Below are 23,001 nucleotides of genomic sequence, written 5' to 3'. Positions count from 1 at the left end.
ATGGTTTGATAGTATTTTTTATTTTTGTTTTATGAAGCTAGAAACTTAGAGACGAATGTTTGCATTAAAGAGTATTATTCTATTTAACAAATGGTATATTGTGGAGAAATGATATTTAAAGTTAAATTTGCTCCAGGCTAGTTAATAAGTTTTAATTGAATTTACCTAAATTCAGTTTGGGTAAAGGAAGTGTGATTTAATTTTCTTCAATTGTATTACCAATATTTAGAAAAAAATATTCAAGAAAGGCTTATTTTCTAGTAGACTTGTTTTTTGTTTATCAATTATTGAATTATGTGGTTGAAAGGAGTCTTAAAAATCATCCAGTCTAACACTGCATCCAAGAATCCCCTTTATAGCATCTCTGGTAAGTGATCTACAACTCTTGCTGGGTGATACATTTCTTCATAAGTCAACCATTCCATTGAGTTGACATTTGTTTCCCTGTAATTTGCATGCACAGGTTCAGTTTTCAGCAATTACACAGAATAAATTGTTCTTTTTTTCCACATGAAATATTTGAAGACTATTCATATTTACTCTGAGTTTTCTGTCTTCCAAGATAAACATTCTCAGTTTCTTCTATTGCTCACGTGACTTTGGCCTGTAAATCCCTTATGTAATTATGTCAGTGTATGACAAGCTCTGGGATATGTAGTAAATATTTCTCTTAAAAATCCTAGCCTTTGTTCTTTTTTTACTGTATTATAGGAGATATTTTATTATAACTACTACTATGTGCAGTTCTTAAGCTCCCTTATGTGATGTGGATGTTTGTTTTTCATGTTTTCAGTTTAAAAAGTTAAGTTATAGTGATATTTTAATTTGCATCTCTTAGAGTTTTTCAGCTTGTGATCTAAAAGCCACTCTATTCATAATTGGTAACATATTAATAAGCCAATGAAGTATAAATATTATAGATAACGTATGTCACTCTTTAGTTTACTTCCTCCTATATCTTATCAATGGGGGAATGGTAAAAGTTTATGGTATAACACATATAGGCATGTGAGAATTTATGATGCTTAACACTTCAGACTTCATGAACCTCAGGTGTAGATTTCCCAAAAGTGATCTTTGTAGCCCAGTGACATTTAATCTCACAACTTTTCAAACAATTTCAGGGAGTTCATGAATTTATCAAAGCCAGATGAAAGCTCCCAATGTATAATTAAGGAGAGTCTGAATCAAAGAATCTCATGAGGAAAAGCCTGATTCAAACAATGCTAAAGTAGAAATACTTGAACATAGGTGAATCTAGTCATTTATTTCTGTGGTTCAATAAGAATTACTTTTAATTAAATCTGCCTGATTACTAGTATTTCTCAAATACTAGTAAAAAAAAGTTACACTCTTTTGATTAAAAAATTCCTTTAATGTTATTTGAAATTTCAAAATAAGTGTAATAGGGTGACTAAAATTGAATCACAGTAATGGTAGTTTTAGAATACATCTATTTTAATGTGCAATCCTCTTTGACCTTTTCCAACTGAGAATTATGGAGTTATACATACACATCTTTTATAAGTAGAGTTTGACCAAAGAGAATAAACTTACATATTTTGGGAAAAATATATGTGGGAAAATATATCTAAGTAATATTTTACTTAAGGATTACTCTATATGGGACGGTGTAGTTCAGTGGTAGAGTGCATGCTTAGCATGCCTAAGATCCTGGGTTCAATCCTTAGGCCCTCCATTTAAATAAAAAAATAAACCTAATTACCCCCCGCAAAAGAATTACTCTAAGTTTAATATGGAGGATTTTTATAAATTTGTTTTTATTCATGTAGATTAAAATATGTTTATATATAATGAGAATAGGTCATTAGAGATGAGAAAGTTTTAACTAGACATAAAAGATTTGAGGTGAAAGGGTTTAGTATCTTCCCACATTGTCCACCTGTCAACATGGGTGATGAAACAATGATTTGTTTTAATTTAATTTTTTTTTTAAATATAGTCAGTTTACAGTGTGGTGTCAAAGTCTGGCATGATGTTCAGTCGTACACATACATACATATGTTCCTTTTCAAATTTTTCATTATAGGTTACTATAAGATACTGAATATAGTTCCCTGTGTTACACAGTATATATTTGTTTATCTATTTTATATGTAGTAGTTAGTATCTGCAAATCTCGAAATCTCAATTTATACCCCTTGGTAATCATAAGTTTGTTTTCTATGTCTCTGGATCTGTGTCTGTTTGGAAACAATGATTTATTTTTTTCTCTAGAAAAGATATTTCTGAGAAAGAAGAAAAGTGGCTTAGAAATCCATTCTTCACATTTTAATTTCTTTTAAGTTTTCCTAAAATGTATCTTTCCAAGTGTTTTGAAATAAATTTTAAAATACAGGGATTTGTTCTTTCAGGGTAATTGATTTAATATTTCATCATATTTTTAATAAAACAAGGATACTATTTACTTGCTGTTCAGTTAATAAATACATAGTGATCAAGACCTCAGATTATGCTGAAATATTTTGAATAGCTTTAGGAAATAGTAGCTTGAGAGTCAGAGCAGTATATTGTTATTAGAAACAAACTCTTTTTGAGCACTTAGGTTTTGGACACTATGCTAGGCACTTTAAATATGTGGTTTCATTTGTTTCTTTTATCCCTGTAAGTTAAGTATTAAGTTTGTTTTAACCATGTAAGTTAAGTACTAAGTTTGTTTTATGTGTAGGGAATTTGGGCTCATTGAAGTTAAATAACTCATTCAAGGCCATGTACCTAATATAAAGAAGGTAGCATTAGATCCCAGGTTGTATACAAAGCCCGTGTTCTTTTTGTATCATGTTATCTCCCATTTTAGGTGATCTGATGATTGCCTTGTAAGTAAATTTGTGCTATTAATCTTTACTTAATACTTATTATTATTACTTTTTAAATTTTGACATATTGTATTGAATATAGCTTAAATACCTTTGAGTTGTGTCTCATACCATTTCCATATGAAAAAAATTACCGTCTTAATCTTCCATCTCATTTATTTGTTTATAACTCTTTTAGCTTCTGCTTACTCTTTAAATATATGACATGTGTTTTATTAATTTATTAAAATTCCATTCTATTTATTCTTAGTTAAACATGCTAATAAATTATAGCACTGAAGGAACTTAATAGAAAAAATTTTTATTTTTTATTTTACTGCTTTAACTGAACCTAAATATTGACATCAGAAACAAAACACATTAAAATAATTAAAGAAGTGAAAAATGCAGTGGTTTATTTGATATTTCTAGTTTAGGCTGAAGATATATAATCTGGTGTACATTGTTAAATATGTTCCATTACTGTCATTGAAAATATACCTTATGCATTTGTAGACAGTTCATTTTTTTGGTCCAGATATTTTAAAAGGCATATAGAAAAATAACTCATTTTAAAGCATTTAAAAGGGCTTTATAAATAATTAGCCATTCTTTAGATCAGAAATTAAGGCTTTAAAGGTTCATAAAAGTATTATTTCCAAAAATCTGCATTTTTGAAAATATCAAAATGGTAATCAGCTTATTTGGTGTGGTCTTTAATGAAATGATTCTTTAAAAATTTTATTTCTATTCCAAATATACTCATTTGAGTCCTAATTTTTAAAGCTAAAAAGTTTAAAAAGATACGAAATAAGTAATATTACACTCATGCATAGTTATGAAAGAGCATTTGAATATCTTTTAAAAGTATGCTAGTGTAAGAGATCAGAGATTAGTAGTGTGTTTGGACTTTTTATCGTGTGTTCAATGTGTACTTTTGTCAGTCTTGTCTTCCACCTTTCATCTATCATTTTTTTTTTCTGCTTTCTAATGGGGATGCTTAAACTTGAGGTAATGTGTTTTTGGAAGGCTTTGAATAATAGTAATACTTCTAATATAGCACCTTCTTTCATCGTATGGCAAATTTTGTGTTTCAAGGCAATATAAGAACTTCAAAGATATACTCATTTTTGTTTTATTAACCAAGCAAACTTTTAACCATCTTTAAAATAATTATTTGCTAAGAGTAGTAGAATTTGAGGACAACAATTATAATCCTAAAGCACTAGCAGGATGTTTGCTTGAAATATCATTCTTTAATTCTTTTGTAATTTATAGTTTTCTAGTAAAATTTGATGTTAAATTCAATAACATGGCTTCAAGGGAATGCAGGCTATTTTATAGGATCTTATATACTGTTTTCATGGGAACAAATATTTGTTAACTTCTAGGATATAGAGTCACTCATCCCTTTAGTGAGTATTTTTTGAATGCCTGAGTGCCAGCAACTATTTTAGGTGTGGGGAGTACAAGAGTGAATTAAACAGAGTGCCTGCTCTCATAAAGCTTATCTTCCTTTAGCCAAATAATATGTAAGTAAACCAAATCATGATAGAAAGTCGGTTCATGCAAAGTGCTATAAAGAAAAACAAAGCAAGATACAGGCAGTAGTGGGGCTGGAAGTAATATGGGACAGTTTTAGAATGATCAAGGAAGATATCCTCAACGAGGTTACATGGGAAAGAATGAAGTAAGCAAATAGTATGGTGAGTAACTGGGAGCAGCATTCTCAGGAAGAGGGAATGCAAGTGTTACAGCCTCCGGGCACAGATGAGCTTCGCCTGTTAACTAGTAAGGAGTGTCAGTGTGGCTTGAATCTTCTTTGTTTGAATTTCACCATAGTGATAACTAAATAGTGAATGTATTTATTTTCTTTCAAAATTGTGTCTTTCTTCAATCTGTATTTTTTCTTAACTAGAAACATAATACATGATCATTGTAAAAAATTAAAATGACTCATATTGTGCAGTGGAGAAAGTGAAAGTTTCCTGTAATTCACTCCCGTTTCTCCTCTTCCCCACAACTAAAATGTACCTTTAGGTATATACTCTTCCCACATCTTTCTTTTTTCCCTCTTTGAGTAAATTAAATTTAAAAATATTCTTGCTTTTATATTTTTAAAAATATGAATTATAATTTTAAAAAATACATATTTAGTGTACAAAGGATACATTATAAAATTATGTATAAGAACATATCTAAAAGCTATAAAAATAACAAAATTGGGATATATTTTCTTTGTTTAGTTTCTTCTGCATGTTGGAATTTATCAGCAAGATAGACATGTTACATCTTACAGACTTTAAAGTGGAATCAGGGTATTTTAATGAAATATACTCAAAATTTGCACTTTAGTACATACTGTTTATTATTTCTGTTTATTATGTGCGAGATACTCTAGTCATTCCTTTGATAGGATATTTACAAGTAGGGATTTAAATATAATTTCTTTTCTTGTGTGATAAGTAGGCATTTGTGTTACATGGTTAAAACATAGTAATTTGAAATAGCCAGGTTGTTTTAATGTTTTTATTAATATCCATAGTGTTGCTAATAGAAAATGATTCTGAGATTCAGAGTTGTTAGATACAGCAATTTGAAGTAAACTCTTAATACCTATAACCATGTGAAGGATGCATGACCATTTTAAGACAGGAGGTGTTAGGATATACTTTAAATTGAACACAGTTAAAAAGACATGAATATTTAAACATTCCCTTTTTTGAAATATATGATATATATATATATATTTTTTTATACATATATTTTCCATAAAAGGTAAGGCCATGAACATATCTCAGACATGCTGCCATTCCCCAAAACATTTTCAAACCTCTTTTAGTTGACTTTAAACCAGTTGGGAAAACACTCAGAAAACTAGTTTCATTAATTTATGGTTATTAAATAAGATAAACCCAAGTGTTTGATCATTCAGTTCACCTACCTTGTTTACTAGTTTGTTTCTAAAACTTATATATTCATCCATTTATAGTGGATTTGGTTTTGTCACTAGTGAGAATCTTTAAAAAGAAAAAAGGTGCCATGCATTCTGGAAGGGTTTCCAAAAGAAATAGCAAAAGATCTTTTGGCATTATTTTTATAATAAATTAGTAGCCTTCTAAGGTTTCCCCCTTGAAGATGAAAGTACTCATTTGTAATATATAATATAGTAACTGCTGATGTATTTGTTAAAATTTTTAAAAAAGTTTACCATATTCATATTATAAAGTTTATTTACTAACAATGTAAACAATGAATTAGAAATACAAAGTTCTTTTCAGTTGTAGGAAAGCATACTTTAAAAACAGTACTTAGTCTCTGTAGTGGTTAAAACTTTCATGTATAGAAAGTTTGTATTTCCAAGATCTTTGCTTATCTTCCTCTTATAATATTTACTAAATGATCAAATCATTGTTTCAATAATAGACATTAATTTTATTTAAAAATGTTAAAATGTATTAAAGCAAATTCATGTCCAGCTATTATCCATGATCATAGTGTGATCCAGGTTAGTGAAACTACATATAATTTCTGTTTGATAACTTCTATAGACAGGTACTTTCAATTACAGTGAAAAAGATGATTCACCACCTTTAAAGGTGTTTCTGTGTTGGTTGTTTGCATTTAACGTGATTTTGAAGTAAAAAGAAAAGGCTATGCTATAGAAGTTGGGAGAAAACACAGGCATGACTTGCATATCCTTTTTAAATTCAGGATTAAAGTATAGAATTTAAAGCCAGTAAATTCAAGTTTGCAGTTTGGTGCTTACTTCAGACACATAAAATAGGATGTCAACTTTTCACTTACTGTATTATTAAATAAAGTTGTTCATTTTGGATAAATTTTAAAAATTAATTTTCAGTCAAAGAAGTTGTGGGGTGGCAGTAGAGGGTGGTAAGATAAAGAACCAAGTTGAAATTTCTAAGGATTATTTCAATTTAACAACAACAATGACAAAAATCTATGGAATCTTAAAACCTCTGGATGCTTTCATTTCCTTTTTCATTTTAGTTTGCTCTAATTTTTTCTTTTTTATTTTTCTTTTTAGGCCACAGTAAGCCAGCTGAGAAGTGAACTTGCCAAACGCCCCCAGGAAGTTGCTGTATATGTGCAGGAACTACAGAAACTTAAAAGTTCAGTTAATGAATTAACACAAAAAAATCAGGTGAGAATTTAAAAACTATATATAATGGGAAAGTGATTTTGTATATCTTAAATTTTAATCTTGTGTATGTTATTTATATATTGGCACAGTACAGTGTGAGTTAAGTTTTTTGTTGTTGTTTTTTTTTTTTAATGTTACGTACATTCACACTGTTACGCAACCTGTCTCCAGAACTCTTTTCATCTTGGAAAACTAAAACTATACTCATTAAACAGTATTAAACAATTCCCCATTCACTGTCTCCCCTGACCCAAACCTTTTTTACTTTCTATATCTATGAATTTACTATTCTAAGTAACTCATATGAGTGGAATCACAGTATTTGTCTTTTTGTGCCTGGTTTAGTTCACATGGGATAATGTCCTCAAGGTTCATCCATGTTGTAGCCTGTGTCAGATTCTCCTACCTTTTTAAGGATAAATAATATTACATTGTACATGTGTTATCATATTATCTATTCATCTGTTGATGGATACTTGGATTGCTTCCTTCTTTGGGCTATTGTGAATAGCACTGCTTTGAACATGGGTATACAAATATCTGTTTGAGACCCTGCTTTCAGTTCTTTTGGGTATATACCCAGAAGTGGAATTGCTGGATCAGATGGTAATTGTTTTCAATTTTTTGAGGATTTCACCGTACTGTTTTCTATAGTGGCTGTATCCTTTTAAATTCCTATCAGCAGTGTACAAGGATTCAACAGTTTCTCCATATCCTTGCCAAAATTTGTTATTTTCTGTGTTTATTTTTGTTTTTGTTTTTTTTATAGTAGCCATCTTAATGAGTGTTAAGGTGGTATCTCATCATGGTTGATTTGCATTTCCCTAGTGATTAGGTTGATGAGCATCTTTTCATATGCTTGTTGGCCATATAATTTTAGTTGGGTTGTTTGTGTTTTTGTTGAGTTGTAGGAGTCCTTTATATGCTTTCGATATTAATCCCTTATTGGATACATGATTTTGCAAATATTTTCTCTCATTCTTTAGGTTGCCTTTTCACTCTGTTCATTGTGTCTTTTTGTAAAGGAAAAACACTCCTGTGTGTCTCCTCTACTCTCAGTACTGTACCGCAACTTCACATCTGACATCAGATGTGTGGGTGTTCTGTATATCAACAATTCTGCGACACCAGCTGGGTGTCCGACAGTTTAACTCAATTCTTACACTATTTACCTGGAGCTGGCATCAGATTAAGGGTGCAGTCCCACCAGACTGTGCCTGAACACCCGTACCTTCCCCACACCCCAATTCAGACACCAGTTCAAAGTCCATCTTGTTACTTGTACTTCTGAGCAACTGGCTATAAATGGGAGGTTCCCAGGCCTCTGCCTCTGGTTCAATTAATTTGCTAGAGTGACTCACAGAACTTGGGAAAACATTTTACTTATTACATGACTGGTTTGTTATAAATGACTGTAACTCAAGAACAGCCAGATGGAAGAGATGCATAGGGCAAGATACGTGGGAAAGTATATGAAGCTTCCATGCTTTCTCTGGGAGCTCTCCACACGTTCATCAACCTGAAATCTCTCAAATTTCTTTCCTTCTTTACATAGGCACAGATGATCAAATCACTGGCCATTGGTGATTTAAATCAACCTTTAGCCCCCTCTTCTCTCCCTGGGGAGCAGGTAGGGCTAAAAGTTCAACCCTTCCTTCAAGTTTGGTGCCCCTAGCACCGGCCCCCATCCTTAGAGCTTTCTAAAGAATCACCTCATTATTAAAAACTCATAGGTGGCTGAAGGGGGCTTGTTATGAATAGCAAAGGATATCTTTATTGCTCTTATCACATAGGAAATTCCTAGGGTTTTAGGAGCCCAGTTCCAGAAATGGGGACCAGGACCAAATGTATATTTTACAGTATCGCACCTTGGATGCACAGAAGTTTTAGATCTAATCCAATTTGTCTGTTTTTACTTTTCTTGCCATGTTTTTGGTGTCATATCCAAGAAATCATTGCCAAATTTTGTCATGAAGCTTTTCACCTGTTTTCTTCTAATAGTTTTGTAATTTTAGATCTTTGATCCATTTTGGAAAATTTTTTTACAGCATAAGGTAAGGGTTCAGTTTCTTTCTTTTGTATTTGGATATCCAGTGTTCCTAGCACCAGTTGTTGAAAGGACTGTTCTTTTTTTCTATTGAATGGTCTTGGCACCCTTGTTGAAAATCATTTCACCATGTGTGAGTATTTATTTCTGGGTTCTCTATTCTTATTCTGTTGGTTTAGATGTCTTTTTAAATGTCAGTACCACATTGTTTTGACTACTGTAGCTTTCAATAAGTTTTGAAATCAGGAAGTGTGAGACCTCCAACTTTGTTCTTATTCTGTATTTTTTTTAATGTTAATATTTTCCACTTTGTTTCTTTAAAGATGAGCAACAGATAATATTTAGTTTGGAGGCAGGGCAGGCATGGTATTAATACTTTTTCCCCCCATGTCTTTACTTTTTTGTTGGTGGAATAATAGGGAGTTATTAAATCTTTTTACTCAAATGTATGGTGAATTTGTTGGCTTTGCTTTAAATAACTTGAACCTAGTATTCTGATGAAATATAACAAGGAAAAATCAAGACAGAAAGTAACATGGTAGAAGGGAAAAAGAGATGAGAATAATTGGTTGTAAATAGTAAGCTTCTTGTCACAGCCAGGTGAATGAACTTGGGAGCACATCCTCCAAGTCTTGTCAAGTTTTCAGAGACTATAGTTCTGGCCCATGGCTTACTATAGTCTAAGAGAAACCTTGAGGTGGAACCATCCAGCTAAGCTGTTTCTGAATTCCCTGACCCTCAGAAAATGTGTGAGATAATAGATAAAATTTTCAGCTCCTAAGTTTTGGGGTGTTTGTTGCTTGTGCCCTTGCACAGTATTTCTCAAACTTCTTGATCTCAAGACTGCTTTATATTCTCAAAAGTGTCATGAACCCCAAAGAACTTTTATTTATTTATTTTTTTGGTTGCATCTATGGACAGTTATGTCAGAAATTAAAATAAACTAAAAATATATGTTCATTATTTTATTTAGAAAACAGTAACCATTAGATATTAACATAAATAACAAAAATCCTATTAAAAATGTCTAATTTCCAATATAAAAAATAGTGGTGTTAGTTTACATTTTTTCAGTCCTCTTTAATGTCTAGCTAATACAGGACAGATGGATTCTTCTGTCTGCTTTTACCTTTAATCTGTTGTGATATGGTTGAAGTGTGCATAGAAAACTTAGTTTTACACAGATGTAGTTGGAAAAGGGAGGACTAAATAGCCTTTTCAGATAATTGTAGCTATTTTTATTTGATATTGTACTGAAATTAGATAAGGTATAGTTTCTCAAAAGTTAGTTGCAGTGTAGATTCTGAAACCATATCAATGCAGTTTTTGTACTTTGTAACACTGAAATTCATTCCTCTGTCTTGCCTTTTGAATAGACCTTTCCTATGCATGATTTTTATAACATAATGCATTAGTCATGTGAAAAATACTGGTTCACTGAGTTATGCAGATTTCCCAGATATTGAACAGTTCACTGTACAGTATAAAACAAGTCACATTTGTCAACATCACCATCAATCTCAGTACAGGCTTTAAGCATAAGGAAGTGTCAAGCTCGTGGTGGTAGATACAAGTTTTCCAAAATTCTAAGCTTCATCTTGAAGCTTCAGTTTTATCATTGGCAACCAACGGGATCACTTCTATTCTTTGACATGACAGATTCTCTTCCTACCCAAGTCTGAATAATGATAGTTCGTCCGTGATTCTTTCCAGTTGAAATAGCGTTTCAAGGAAAAAAGCAACTAGCTCAATTGCATAAATGCTTTTCTATGTGACAATTACATTATTCTTTGGTATGCAGCCAAAGTGATCCATATATACTTCCTATTTTTTCACACAGTTTTTCTTTTTTCTTGTTACAAATACTGCAGCTATGAACTTTCACCATAAATCTCATGCATTTGTGCAGGAATTAAATTGTTATGTACTCTCATGTGAAATTGCTGGGCTACTGGCTACATACATACTCATATTTACTAGGTGATCCCAAACTGTTTTCCAAAGTAATTATACTAGTTTACCATTTTCTATTTCTCCATCAACACTTGGTGCTGACGGATTTTTAAAATTTAATCTTTTTATGGCTGATAAAAACCTCCCTGCCTCCCTGTCCCTCCTTTTTTTCTCCTGTCAAACTCTATGTAGAAAACATCTACATACACTTTAGTTTTATCTTTGTCCCTCAATTTGATTTTTAATTTCTTTTGAGATTAGAGTTGACCTTCTGCCTCTTGGAAGATGGCCAGATGTGTACATGCAGCAGATGTTTATGATCAGTGTAGTTTGTTACGTATTTCTGAAACATCAAACCGTTAATATTTATGAAACAAATATCATATATATATATATATATATATATATATATATATATATATATATATTCACACATGCCTACATACGTGCACACACACTGTTAAAGGAAGTACTCTGTCTATTTTATGAGCACTACAGGGAATCAAGATGGTTTAGTGTGGTAAAAATGGAATTTTTTATTAGGGGATAAGAGGATTTTCTACTAATCTTAATAATCTTTACAGAAGTGTAATACTTGACAATTTTTTTTCAAAGTGTTTTCCTGCTTAGGATTTTTTTCACCAGTTAGAGCAGGAGCAAGCAGAGAGGTGCATCTATCTATCGCTCTCTCTCTCTTTTTTTTTTTTTTTTTGAATTTTTGCCTTCTGCCTCCCTCGCCACTCCTCACCCTTTGCCTTGATAAATCATAATTGTTGACAGTGGTGATATCCAAGTGTTGTAAATTTGGAAATCTCTATGCTTGGTCTTTTGAAGGCTATTACATGAAATGCCTTGGCAGCTTTTGTAGGTCATAGGCAGCATCAGGGTGGATAGATTACATTTTAAAATATAATGAATGGGAAAAATAGTTGCTTTTATGTTAATGTCAAGTTCTCAGCATTAAGCCAGTGTTTTTTAATTACTGACTTGGAAAACTTAAAAACGAGAGGAATATTGAGGGAGCCTCCTTCTTAGTTTCTAATAAGAATCATATTCTGACATTTAAACAATTCTGCAGCTTAGTTTAACTATTTCTGTATGATTCTGAACAAAATCATATGTTTATTTAAAGCTACTAATGTGATTAACATGGGTCACTGTAAGAGACTGACTGTTTTCTGGGTTACACCTCTTATCCATTTTCCATTCTTCGTTGCTCTCCACTTTCCAACGGTCCCAGTATTAAGGTGCTCATAGGCCAGAGCGAGAGCCAGATGTGGCAAGTAGTTGTATCGCTGTGTATTACCACTGTGTTGCCAAGTGGTATACTGACATGAACAGAATAGTACAGTGGTCAAAAGCCCATTTAAATCTCAGCTTTGCCACTAACTGGTTGTGACACACATCCTCTTAAAGTGTGTTTCCTCTTCTGCTAAGAAGTACTGTTATATCCATTTGCCTCTTAGGATTGATGTGAGTATTGAATACATTAATAGATGTTAAAGTGCTTAGACTAGTGTCTGGCTTTTAGAAAGCACCTCAATGAATATTTGTTGTCACTGTTTTTATTTGGAAGTGTTGTGATGCCGAGTTGGATCAAGACCACGGTGGATGTTTTCCTATCTTACTGACTAGTAAATCAGGAAAGGCGTTTGTAGAAGACAACTTTATTTAGCTTAGTCTTTAGGGATGCTAAGGAGCATATCATGTGGCAGAGGGGTTAATGGCATTTCATTTTAGAGATAGATATATCTATAGAAGGCATGGGAACATGTAAGAGCACAAAATACAAGATGTTGGAGAGCTACAAATAGTTAATTTGTTCTTTCTCACAAAGCTGTTTTGAGGAACAAATGAGATCCCTGAAACTACTCTGTAAGCTCTCAAGCTATAAAAAATACCATTCTTTTTGCATTTCTTCTCATTACCTGACTAGTAACAAGTGGATAATAGAGCCTAATACAGGGAAATTGTCTCTGTAAGAAAATACGTTGAAAGAACAATTGGTGAGGAAATCAAAAGAGGACTGGACATTCAGAAGGAAAGACTTTTGCCTACTCAAATGATAATTGTTATAAACCAATCTTAACATTCATTTTATATTTTAAATTTGAATAGTATAAGTTTGGAGGAGCATGAATTGACTCACTGAGTGTCTGAATTGTGTTGTGGAAAGTTTATTGGACTTAGAATCATAATACGTGACTCTGCCACCTGGCCAAGTCATATCAAGCTTTTGACTTTAGCTTCTTCATCCATACAATGGGGATGATAATGTCTATCTCATTTTTTGTTGTAAGGATTGATATAGAGAAGAGAATGTGCAATTATTGATTTCCTTAATGGATTCTACTGCATTAAAAAATCAATCTTCAAAAACCATGTTTTCACTATACTTTTTGCTTCAGATTCTATGGGAAGATGATAATGAGAATGAAAAGTTTGTCATACTAAATTCAGTTAGCCTTTTGCATGTAAAAATTACATCATGTGAGTGTATTAGTTTCTTTTAAAAAGAAAGTAAGTGATTTAGGTTCTTTTAAAATTTAATTAGCTCTCATCTGTGCAGTAAAGCAGGAAGATTTTGATTAATTTTTTAGGCAAGTGAATTTTAAACAGTCAATGGTTGTTATGTATTTTTTGCTTCTTAAAGAGCGGAGCTGTCTGAGGGATTATGTGTAGAACTAGTGGGATTACTTGGTTACTTTAAGCCTATGGGGAAGAAGACTTACTACCTCATTACTAGCCTTAATTTTAGTAGCATTAAAAAAAATTATATCCCACCCAAGTTCTCAGTATTAGTGTGGTTGCATTCATAAAATTTAGTAACTTGGACTTTTCTTCAAAAAGATACAAGATATCTATAATGATCAACAAATAGATTTAGCTTACGAATTCTAAAATAAATGTTATCTTCTTAAAAGTAGAAAATTATGTCAAGAAAGATGTGGAGTTACTAACAAGACACAAATATTTATATAAAAAAAGAATTTTCCTAATATACAGATTGACTCAAAATTACTATTTTTTTCTCTAGTCTTTTGGCTCTGTCTCTTTTTTTCTGTTTCTGTTGGTTGGTCAAGACACATCTCTGCTAATTTTGCCCAGAATTTATGGTTGTTCTTTTTACTTTGTCTCCCATCTTCTCTTTGTTATATATATACTTATATCATCTTTCTGACATTGCTTTTTCTATAGTATATTCCTACTTGGTAATTTATATTAACGAACTTCTCAGACGGGTGTTCAAGAATCATTACTGCTGCCTGCCTTTCCCACTTTGGTACCTAGACTTATTACTCCCCTCGAGGTAATAAATAGCATTTGTTATTTTCCCTCATGCAACTTGTTTGTTCCTTTGTGACTTTATCTATTTATGTCTTCTTGTATAGAGCAGATAGCATGAGTCATGTCTACCTATTGCTTAACTCCTCTCACCACTTTACCAAGTTAAAAGTTTATTTTCATGTGATTTTTAACTTACTAGTTAGTCCCACTCAACTTTACTCATTTTATTTAAGACTATATACTCAAGAAATTTAACACAGCTTTTCTATTAATCCATTTTTGCCTATGCATTATGTTTCAACTTTGTTAGAAAAGTTTTTTGTTTTTTTGATATGCGTGTTTCATTTAGATTAGTCTGTTTAAAGGTCAGAGGCTTTGCTAGTCCTCCACTACATCTGTAGTATCCCCTTCTAGCACACTGCATATAAAAAGTGAGCATTATAAATGTCCATGATTGACTCATCAGGTGCTCACCGTGGCTTCTTATCCTGGCTATCTTTGTTACAGAATTGAGTTAAAATTCTGATCCATACCTTATGTGTACATATGATGACTTAAAAATGTTCAATATTAATTGTAACAACTCCACTAAGACCAGACTTTGACATTTGATTAGGCTGACTGATCCAGATCTTTGATTGGAGGTGTCAGTTTTTATACTTTATACTTGATAGTACTGAGTAAAATAACAAAACATGAGATAGGTTAGTGAAATTTTTAGATCACTGTTTTTACATACCTAGAAAGAACTCTGAATTACTCCTAAAAATAGTGTTTGTTAAGAAGAGCAAAAACTAGGAATCAGTAGAATCAGGCATACTACAGCAGTGAATGGTATTGTTATGCTAAAACTCTTACCAACTATGAAATTGTAAAGCCAGAAATCAGAATTGCTGAGGTATATTGTTATGTAAAACAATTTTTGATGATAGAGGAGTAGTTTTAATTTTTAACTCAAATGAGAGAATGTAAATATTTTGCATACCTTAAAGAGTCTAGTTAGTAGATTTTAGTGTTTTCATTTCATGTCAAAATTTTGTTAGTAGTTCTTATTACACTAGTACTAAGAGCTTAGTCAAGTGGACCAATAATAAAATCATAAGTTAGTATGTAATGATTTAATTCTTGGTTGGATATTTTCACTGTTTTTATATTGTAATAATGACTAAAATATTTAGTACGAAATGATACTGCTCTAAAGATTGTTTGAATAATTAAAATAATTGAAAGTATTAGGAAAAGAAATACATTGTTAAATTGATATTTCAGGACTTGACTGAAAAGTTGCAGAAGAAAGAACTGGACTATACTCAGTTAGAGGAGAAACACAATGAAGAATGTGTGAGTAAAAAGAATATACAAGCAAGCCTTCCTCAGAAAGACTTAGATTATCAACAGCTTCAGTCAAGGTTATCTGCATCTGAAACGTCTCTGCAGAGAATACAGGCAGAACTAGGTGAAAAGGGAGAAGCTACTCAAAAGCTCAAGGAAGAACTGTCAGAAGTGGAGACCAAGTACCAGCATCTTAAGGCAGAATTTAAACAAACTCTTAATGAACGTTCGTTCATCTAGCACAAAGGGAATGGGTTGCGTCCCGTCCCAAAGGTGGAGACCCCTTTCTTTGCGCTCCTGCACTCTGTCTGTCCCTGTCCCTCCTGGACACTCTGTGGAGTCCCATCCCTGAGGTGGGTGTCTCCATTTGTTTACCCGCTGCAATAAGTCCCTGTCCCTCCTGGACTGTCTGTGGTTTCCCATGCCTGAGGTGTGGTCTCCCATTCATTGACCCCCTGAAGTCTGTCTGTCCCTGTCCTCTTTGACCCTCTGTGGAGTCCCGTCCCTGAGGTGGGTTCTCCCCTTCATTGCCCCCCTGCATTCTGTCTATCCCTGTCCCTCCTGGACCCTCTGTGGTGTCCCATCCCTGAGGGGGAGTCTCCCTTTCACTGCCCCCTGCTCTCTGTCTGTCCCTGTCCTACTGGACCCTCTGTGGGGTCCCGTCCCTGAGGTTGGGTGTCCCCTTCATTGCCCCCCTGCACTATGTCTGTCCTTTCACCTCTTGGACCCTCTGTGGGATCCCGTTCCTAAGGTAGGGGGTCTCCCTTTCATTTCCGCCCTGCACTGTATGTCCCTGTCCGTCCTAGACCCTCTGTGGGGTCCCTGAGGTGGGGTCTCCCCTTCATTTCCCCCTTGCACTCTGTCCCTGTCCCTCATGGACTGTCTGTAGATTCCCATCCCTGAGGTGGTGTCTCCCCTACTTTGTCCCCCTGAAGTCTGTCTGTCCCTGTCCTCCTGGAACACTGAGGGGTCCCATCCCTGATGCGGGGTCTCCTCTACATTGCCCCGCTGCACTCTGACTGTCCCAGTCCTCCTGGACCCTCTGTGGGGTCCCTGATGTGGCGTCTCCCCTTCATTTCCCCCGCTGCACTCTATCTGTCCCTGTCCCTCCTGGACCCTCTGCAGGGACCCAGAGTTGGGGTCTCCCCTTCGTTGCCCCCCTGCACTCTGTATATCCCTGTCCCTCCTGGACCCTCTGTGGGGTCCCATCCCTGAGTTTGGGGTCTCCCTTTCATTGCCCCCCTGCACTCTCTGTGTCCCTGTCCTCCTGGAACACTCAGGGGTCCCTTCCATGAGGTGGGGTCTCCCCTTCATTGCCCCCCTGTTTCTGTCTGTGTCCCTCCTGGTCCTCTGTGGGGACCCATCCCTGAGGTGGGATCTCCCCTTCATTGCACCCCTGCACTCTGTCTGTCCCTGTCCCTCCTGGTCCCTCTGTGGGGTCCCAGAGGTGGGGTCTCCCCTTCTTTGCCCCACTGCACTCTGTCCGTGTCCTCCTCAACCTTCTGTGGGGTTCCCATCCCTGAGATGCGGTCTCCCCTTCATTGCCACCCTGCACTGTGTGTCCCTGTCCTCCTGAACCCTCTGTGGGGTCCCATTCCTGAGGTGGGTGTCTCCCTTTCATTGCCCCCTTAAGCTCTGTCTGTCCATGTCCTCCTTAACCCTCTGTAGGTTCCCCTCCCTGAGGTGGGGTCTCCCCTTTGTTGCCCCCCTGCACTCTGTCTGTCCCTGTCCTCTTGGACCCTCTGTGGGGTCCCGTCTCTGAGGTGGGGTCTCCCCTTCGTTGCCCCCCTGCACTCTGTGTTTCCCTGTCCCTCCTCGACCCTCTGTGGCCTCCTCCGCTTCCTCAAATAGGTAGATAGTTAGATAGACAAAGTAACCCCCTCCTCCAACAGACAGAAAAATAAAAAGAAACACTAGCCTACTCCTATGCCTCATCTAGATAGATAGACAGATATATAGATAGAGAGAGTGAGAGATACATAGATAGGCAGGCAAGGAGAGTGACATGCTAGGTGCCTCCTCCTCCGTTAGATAAACAGACACACACATAGACTAGCCTCTCCCTTCCTCCAATAGATAGGCAGTCAGGCAGGCAGTCAGACAGACAGACACACTGACACACTAGAGGCGGGGTGCGTTCTGGGGACGGGGTCGGCATCACCGACAGGGGACACGGGTGCCCCTGACGAGCCAGAGGATTTTCTCCCATGTCCCTAGCGGCCTGGCCTGGGGGCAACCTCAGCTCCCCCAGGTTCACCGGACTGAAGCCTTTGAAGTCAGCCTGCTCCTGGGAGCGGGCGTGGTGCTGTCGGGGGAAGAGGTCGGCCACAGAGGCGGAGGAAGCCCAGCAGCAAAGGGGGATCCCTCGGCGAGTTGCTCTTTTTCTTCCCATCTACCCGTCTCCTGGCCTCGGGGCGGCCTCTGCTACCCCAGATTTAATTCTCCTTGTCAGCCAGGTACTGGGAGGCAGTCGAGGTGAGTTCAGGGGACAAGGAAGTCGCGGGGAGCAGACTGCTTTGAGGGAGCCGATCAGTTTGCTCCCATCTCCAAAAGGGCCTGGCCTAGGGGCTGCCTCTCCTGCCCCAGGTTCCCAGTATGCATGTTTCCAAGTCAGCCTTCGCCTGGGAGGAGGGCTCGCGCTCATGGGCTGCCCACCGAGCCAGTGTACTTCCTCCCATGGTACTCAGTCACTAGTTCTCCCTATGCTTTATTTCTATTTTAAAATAACTTATTGAGGTATAAGTGATATTTAACAATGCACATATTTAAAGGGTACAGTTGGACAGCTTTTGACATAGGAATAGACTCGGAAAACCGTCACCACAATCAAGGTAATGAACACACGAATCGTCCCTAGCAGTCTCCTCATGCTCTCTTCCAGCCCACCCCTCCTGTCCCCACCACCTCATCCCCTGGCAATCACTGAGCTGTTTCTTGTTGCTATGCAATGGTTTACGTTTCCTAAAAGTAAACGGAATTACACACCGTATCTCTTTTTGTTTGGTTTCTTTCACTTGATGTAATGTTTTCTGAAAGCAATTCTTGTTGTAGCCTATAATGTATTCCTTTTAAATTCCTGGATAATATTCTGTCTCAGAGTTTGTGCACTTACCTGTCGATGGACATTTGGATTGCTTCCAATTTGGGGTTATTACAAATAAAGCCACTATGCTTATTTGTGTAAAAGTTTTTCTATGGACATGTGTTTTCTATTGCCTTAGATAAATGCCAAAGAGTGGAATGACTGGGTGACAGAGTTTATATGTTCATACGGGTTCTAAGTTTAATTTTTAAGAAACTACCTAAGTGAGGTTCAAAACAAATGCTGTCATTGTACATCTGCACCAGCAACGTAAGAGGGTTCCAGCTGCTCCACATCCTTAACAGCACCTGATAGGGTCTTTTAAATTTTATCGTCTCTACTAGTGGTGTCTCATTGAATTTTTAATTTTCATTTTCTAACTGACTGCTGATGTTGAGCTTTTCGTGTGCTCATTTGCCATCCATATGTCTTCTTTAGTGAAGTATCTGTTCACATCTTCTGTCCATTTTTATGGTTGGTTGTTTTCGCAGTAGTTTTTGTGAGCTCTTTATGTATTATGTACACTAGTCTGCTTTCTTTCTAAAACTAAGGACTATTTCAAATCTGGGGGAAATTACAGATAATACTATAAAAATCCTATACACTTGTCACACATATTGAATGCATGATAACATGTTCTTATATTTGCTTTGGGTTTTATTTTTTAAAATAAGATCTCACCGATAAGGGACATTGGAAGCCCTTTTCTTATCCCTCTCTAATTCTCTTCTCTTCCTCCTCAAAAGTAAACATTAATCTGAACTTGGTGTGTATCTATGGCTTTGTTCTTTTACTACGCACACGCACACGCACACGCACACGCACACACTCATGCAGACACTCACATACATACACCTAGAGTTAACAATGCGTTAATCATCCTTAAGCTTTCTTGCTTTTGGACTTTCTACTGGTGCAATCCTACTGTATATATTCTATGTGATTCCTTTTGTTTATATCATGTTGTTGAAATTTATCCACTTTGATTCAGGTAGCTATGGATCACTTGATTGCAGATTTCCATAATGATAACCAACATTTATTTTTCTTAGTAGTAACGATGGACATTTTGGTTATTTTCACATTTCTTGTGTTATCAACAGCACTGCCAGAACCTTCTGTGTATGCTTTCTGGAGCATGTTTGTCAGTGCTGCCCTAGAAACAGGGTGGATGGGTCAGAGAGCGTGCTCACGCTCCACTTTACCGGACTAGGTAACACCTAACTGCTTGAACAGATTTGCAATTTCACCAGCAGCGATGACAGTTTCTATTGATTCACATTCTCTCCAGTACTTGGTGTGGTCAGGCTTTATGTTTTTGCCGATCCGGGAGGTGTTGAGGTGGTATCTCAAGATCTCTTATTGACAATGTGTCCAACCTAGGTAAATCCTCTCCACTGTCTTCTGGATCCTGTTGCTACTATCAGTTCTTTTGTAGATGATCTGTTTCATTCCTTGAGATCCTATACAATCTTCTCTCTCCTTTTGCTGTTCTGCAGTGCCACTATGATATATCTATACGTGGAGAGGATTTTCTGAAGTTTATACTGAAAGTTCATTCAGCTTCCTGGATCTGAACATTGGTGTCCCTCAGTAATTCTGGAAAATTCTCAGCAACCAACTCGAAAAACATTCCTCCTCATCCTCCATTATTTCCTTTCAAACTCCAGTTAGACATATAATTGACCTGCTCACTTGAGAATCTGCATCTCATATATATATTTAATTTATTTAAATATGCTCAATTACAAAGTGCCAATTTCTGGTGTACAGCATAAAGTTTCAGTCATACATATATTCATTTTCCTATTCTTTCACATTATAGGTGATATAAGATATTGAATATGGTTTCCTGAGCTCTACAGAAGAAATTTCCTTTTTTTAGATAGTTAATTGTACACTGTACTTGTTTTTAACTTTTTTTAATTGCGTAATAGTCATTTTATAATGTTGCGTCAGATTCCAGTGTAGAGCACAGTTTTTCAGTTATACATGAACATACATAGATTCATTGTCACATATGTTTTCCACTGCGAGCTACCACAAGGTCTTGTGTATATTTTCCTGTGCTATTCAGTATAATCTTGTTTATCTATTCTACATTTTGAAATCCCAGTCTGTCCCTTCCCACCCCCTGCCCCCTTGGCAACCACAAGTTTGTATTCTTATGTCTATGAGTCTGTTTCTGGTTTGTATTTATGGTTTTTGGTTTTGTTTTTTTAGATTCCACACACGAACAATCTCACGTGGTATTTTTCTTTCTCTTTCTGGCTTACTTCACTTAGAATGACATTCTCCAGAAACATCCATGTTGCTGCAAACGGTGTTAATGTTGTCATTTTTTGTGGCTGAATAGTATTCTATTGTATAAATATACCACCTCTTCTTTATCCAGTCATCTGCTGATGGACATTTAGGCTGTTTCTATGTCTTGGCTGTTGTAAATATTGCTGCTATGAACATTGGGGTGCAGGTGTCATTGTGAAGTAGGGTTCCTTCTGGATATATGCCCAGGAGCAGGATTCCTGGGTCGTATGGTAAGTCTATTCCTCGTCTTTTGAGGAATGTCCATACTGTGTTCCACAGTGGCTGCACCAAACTGCCTTCCCACCAGCAATGTAGGAGGGTTCCCTTTTCTCCACAGCCTCTCCAGCATTTGTCATTTGTGGACTTTTGAACGACGGCCATTGTGACTGGTGTGAGGTGATACCTCATTGTAGCTTGCATTTGCATTTCTCTGATAAGTAGTGATATTGAGCATTTTTTCACGTGCCTATTGATCATTTGTGTTTCTTCCTTGGCGAATTGTTTGTTTAGGTCTTTAGCCCATTTTGGGATTGTTTTTTCATCTATTTTATATAAGGTAGTTAATATTAGCAATTCTTGAACTCCCAATTTATCCCTTCCCACCCCTATGCCCCCAGTAGTCATAGGTATGATTCTTATGTCTGTGAGTCTGTTTCTGTTATGTAGGTAAGCTCATTAATGTCTTATTTTTCCTTTTTCTTTCTTTCTAATTTTTTTTAGATTCCTCACATGAATGATATCATATAGTATTTTTCTTTCCTTTTCTGGCTTCCTTCACTTAGAATAACAATCTCCAGATCCATTCATGTTGCTGCAAATGGAATTATTTCATTCTTTTTTATGGCTGAGTAGTATTCCACCGTATAAATATACCACACCTTCTTTATCCAGTCACCTGTCGATGGGCATTTAGGTTGTTTCCATGTCTTGGCTACTGTATACAGTGCTGCTATGAACACTGAGGTGTATGTATCTTTCTGAATTAGAGTTACCTCTGGATGTATGTCCAGGAGTGGGATTGCTGGATCGTATGGTAAATCGAATTTTAGCTTTTTGAGGAATCTCCATACTGTTTTCTTTAATGGCTGCACTGAGCATCCACATCTCTTGACTACCTTTTGTTTTTCTTTGTTTCTCTGCAGTGTATTCTACATAATTGACCTAGTTCTACCCTCCAGCCCTCTCCCAATTCTCTCTCTACTTGACTATAATCTAATGTTCATCTGCCCACTGTGCTTTAATTTAACCCAAGATTTTTTACGCCTAGAAATTATTTTGTGCTTTTTAAGGCTATCCAGATATTATTTATAGTGTCTTGTTTCTTGATCATATTTTCAGGCTTCCGTTAAAAATTACTTAATAACACGATTAATTTAAGTTCAGTTTCTGTTCACTTCAAAACCTGTAGGCTCTGGCAATCTCTGTTTTTACAAATATTCCAAGTGACCCTGATGCAACTGTGCCTCAGAACATTCCTTGAGAAACATGGGTATAATTTAAGAAAGATAAAAATATCCATTTTATTCACTGGATTTTCTCATCAAATTTTCCCATAATTTAACAGGAAAAACGATATGTTCAGAGAATTTAAGAATAAAGGCAGGCTTTTCACATTAAGCAAAATGTTAGAATCTTCTCCTTAACATGCTGGCAAAATTCGTCTTTGGTAAGTACCCTCAGTGTATCACACATGAACTCCTATGTAGTATCGTAGTAAACTTAGATCAAAAGTTAGAGTTTATGGCTAGTAGGCTAGAAATACTGAGGCTTCCTATGGAAGCACAGAAAGACTCTCAGAATTCCAGTTTCGTGTATTCTGGAGTTTTTAGGGCCAAATGATTTCTTGAATCTCTACAAAACTGACTGCCATTTATTCCTCTTAAATTGCATAGACCTATAGGCACATAAAAATTCACAGAACATTTAAAGGGTGACTTCCGTTCTTATTTTTTGTGGAATTAAGTCCAAAATGTGAAAGTCAGTAATAATAACATTGAATGACTAGATAGTC

The 23,001-nt window shown here is 35.9% G+C and overlaps 1 protein-coding gene across 1 annotated transcript in view; it reads left to right on the top strand.

The window, feature by feature from the left end:
- The window catches only part of LOC141573315 (early endosome antigen 1-like), a 125,784-nt gene extending 109,624 nt beyond the window's left edge, over positions 1-16,160 (top strand). Inside the window, 2 exon segments of the mRNA XM_074360282.1 lie at positions 6,865-6,981; positions 15,539-16,160. Of these exon segments, the coding sequence (XP_074216383.1) occupies positions 6,865-6,981; positions 15,539-15,841 (420 nt within the window). The 3' untranslated portion in view covers positions 15,842-16,160.
- Positions 16,161-23,001: the final 6,841 nt, after the last annotated feature.

This window comes from Camelus bactrianus, unplaced genomic scaffold (assembly GCF_048773025.1).
Source record: "Camelus bactrianus isolate YW-2024 breed Bactrian camel unplaced genomic scaffold, ASM4877302v1 HiC_scaffold_44, whole genome shotgun sequence".
Taxonomy (NCBI): domain Eukaryota; kingdom Metazoa; phylum Chordata; class Mammalia; order Artiodactyla; family Camelidae; genus Camelus; species Camelus bactrianus.
This window is presented reverse-complemented; position numbering and strand designations above follow the sequence as displayed.